The following is a 2,956-nucleotide window of genomic DNA, read 5'->3' as shown; positions in this document are numbered from 1 at the left end:
TTTTCTGAAATTCCAATTATGTCTTTAGTGTAATTATAGTTTCAATCTATCTTATTCATAAATATTTTGGACTGTATAATCTATTATGCAAATTTAGGTTTCAAATTGCATAATTCATAAGGCAAATTATATTTTAGATTGTATATTTTATAATGTAAATTTGAAAATTAATTTGAAATACAAATTGTATTATGAATTGTAAATTCAATCCATAATGTAAAATTATATTTTATATTATACAATTCGTAATAATACTTTTAAAATTTTAAATTGTACAATTTGTATTTTAAAATTGTATTACAAAATATAAAATTTGAAATTCAAATATGGAAATCCACAACTTACATTTTACCTATTTCCATTTTCTTTCTTGCATCTTTTCTTTTGTTTTTTAATATTTTTTTTTTCATTTATTTAAAGGAAGAGATGGAAGAAGAAGCTGGAATAAAAATGGAGATGAAGATGAAAGAAAAATATGGAGTGGAGGTGAAAGTGAAAGAAAAGTTGAAAAAAGATTGGACAGAGATGGAGAAAAGTAGGGAGGTGCCATCACGAGGACGAGGGAAGAATATGAGGGTAAAATTGACCTTTCAGTTTCACTATGGGGTGCAGGAAGAAATATATATATATATATATATATATATATACATATATTTAAAACATCTGAATATCTTATATTTTATCACAATTTTGTGTAATTTTTTATATGAAATAATTAGGAAAAAGAAAATTGGTGAAACAAATTAAGAAATTGCTGTTTGCACAAATAAAAAGTTTGAAACAATTTAATTTTAAAAAATTTTAACCATAAACTTTTTTTTTTCAGAAGTTCATGGTTATTTTCCTTAAATGATAGTGTGCATTAGTTATTTGACTTGAAACAAAACAAAAATTAACTTTTAAGTCTTTCTTAAATTTCAAATTTTGATGTTTCTAATTAATTTTTTATTAATTTGTTTATACAGTAAATATTTATCATTTAATTTTTTCAATAATACATCCTTTATCTTATTTTCTTGTTTACATGTTAAAAAACTATACGATTTTATGATTAATAAATATTAAACAGTACCAAAGTAATAAAAATTTGACATTAATTGCAATATTATTCTATACTAATTATAAAATTTCATAATAATTATTATTTTTACCTGTAACTTGTGACGAAATGTTTTAAATAGTAGCATATTTATATGTTGTTATTATCATCAACTTATTTTAGCCGGGTCTCTTAGTGATTTCATATTGAAAATGCATAATTTTATATATCTATTAACAGTGTGATGGACATTGTGATCACAATAAACATAGGATGACACAGTAATTGGTTGAAGAGTGTGAATTTATTGGAAATATATTATGAAATTTTGAGGAGGTTTTGCATGAAGATTATATGAACAAAAATTGTAGGCAGAGGAATGAAATAAGGTATTATTTTTTTACCTAATTAAAAAAGAAAAAGTGTGTAATATTAAAAGTTATTAGAGAGAATATATTGGGTGAATCATGATTCATGATGTTTGTTGTGAATAAATTAATTGTAGCTTAGGGCTTTGGAAAGGATAGTGTGAGTGATTTTCAGTCTTTTGAACTGCTTGAAAAGCCTTCTCAGCATCCATTAGCAGTGAAGAAGCCAATGAAATGGATGGATCGATTGGGTGGACTTTGTCTAAACTTTGCAACAAAAAATGACTCTGAACTCCAATTCATTTAATCATCAGACCCCACAATCTTAGCCGACCGCCTTGGCATCATTCGCATGTCACCTTGAATTAACTAACTCACAACGTTAATGTTCATCTCTCACTGTGACTAGGCTTCCTTGCATGTGCACTTATCTATATTTTTTTCTTTAGTCACATGTTTTCAATCTCATCAGAATAATCACTTTATACATATATATATATACACACACATGTTGTCTGTTGGAGTTCAATTCCTTCCAATGATGGTGGACAATGTCGGAGGCAGTTCCTCTAATCCTGAAAACAGTGGCATCAGGGAACAAGACCGTTTGTTGCCAATAGCCAATGTTGGGAGGATCATGAAGCAGATTCTGCCTCCTAATGCAAAAATCTCAAAGGAATCAAAGGAAACAATGCAAGAATGTGTGTCGGAGTTTATAAGCTTTGTGACGAGTGAGGCATCAGAGAAGTGCAGAAAGGAGAGGAGGAAGACCGTGAACGGAGACGATATATGCTGGGCCTTAGCTTCCCTTGGTTTTGATGACTATGCAGACCCATTGAGAAGGTATTTGCACAGATATAGAGAACTAGAACTAGATAGAACAGCCATCCAAGAGAGAGGAAATAGCCCCTCTAAAGACAAGGATGCTGAATTCTGATCCTAGAATTAATTACCAGAATATTCTGTTGTCTGAAACAAGGCTAGTTTAAGGTTTTGAGGATGTTGAGACAATCAGTGTAATAGCTTTCTTGTTTTGTATGTTGTTACGTATATCTATATGCATGCACTCCTTTTTGTTGATTGATTTGCTTGCAGTATATTCCTTCAATATGAATCATGGTCTCGATCGGTGCTATAAATATTCATTGATTGAACCAATCTGAGTTTTCGCATATGCCATCTCCATGATGATACAATATCTTAATCATCAAAGCAAAAAACATTTCCGTACAGTTCCAAGCTAGCTCCTCCTTCTTCATTGTGTTGACCACAAAGCATGTCTTAATTGGATAAGGATTATCCTTAATTACATTCAAGGTTAGTGACGTATACTTACACTTGAAGCAAATTCAGAACAAGACAGAAGCATGAGGTTAGTAAATCACTGTCTTCATGCATGTATATATATGTATCTAATGGTATATTCCCAGAAAATTTCCCACGAACTCTTCCATCGTTTGGAATCTGCAAGATCGATGTCAGAGCATTTTCCTGCACCCTTGTGAAATTAATTAAGGCTTGTTATTTTTAATTTAGAGACTTACTTAAA

At 29.9% G+C, this 2,956-nt stretch overlaps 1 protein-coding gene across 1 annotated transcript; it reads left to right on the top strand.

Annotated features, from left to right (window-relative positions):
• Window positions 1-1,945: 1,945 nt before the first annotated feature.
• Window positions 1,946-2,344, top strand: LOC106766542 (nuclear transcription factor Y subunit B-5-like). The gene has a single exon (XM_014651264.1). It carries the CDS (start codon window positions 1,946-1,948, stop codon window positions 2,342-2,344), a length of 399 nt encoding a protein of 132 aa, XP_014506750.1.
• The last annotated feature ends 612 nt before the right edge of the window (window positions 2,345-2,956 follow it).

This window comes from Vigna radiata, chromosome 7, assembly GCF_000741045.1.
Source record: "Vigna radiata var. radiata cultivar VC1973A chromosome 7, Vradiata_ver6, whole genome shotgun sequence".
NCBI classification, from domain to species: domain Eukaryota; kingdom Viridiplantae; phylum Streptophyta; class Magnoliopsida; order Fabales; family Fabaceae; genus Vigna; species Vigna radiata.
Note: the sequence above shows the minus strand (reverse complement) of the source record. Positions and strands in the feature narration are given on the sequence as shown.

Coding starts and splice junctions, on each gene's coding strand:
- LOC106766542 (XM_014651264.1), top strand. CDS start 1,946: ATGATGGTGGACAATGTCGGAGGCAGTTCCTCTAATCCTGAAAACAGT.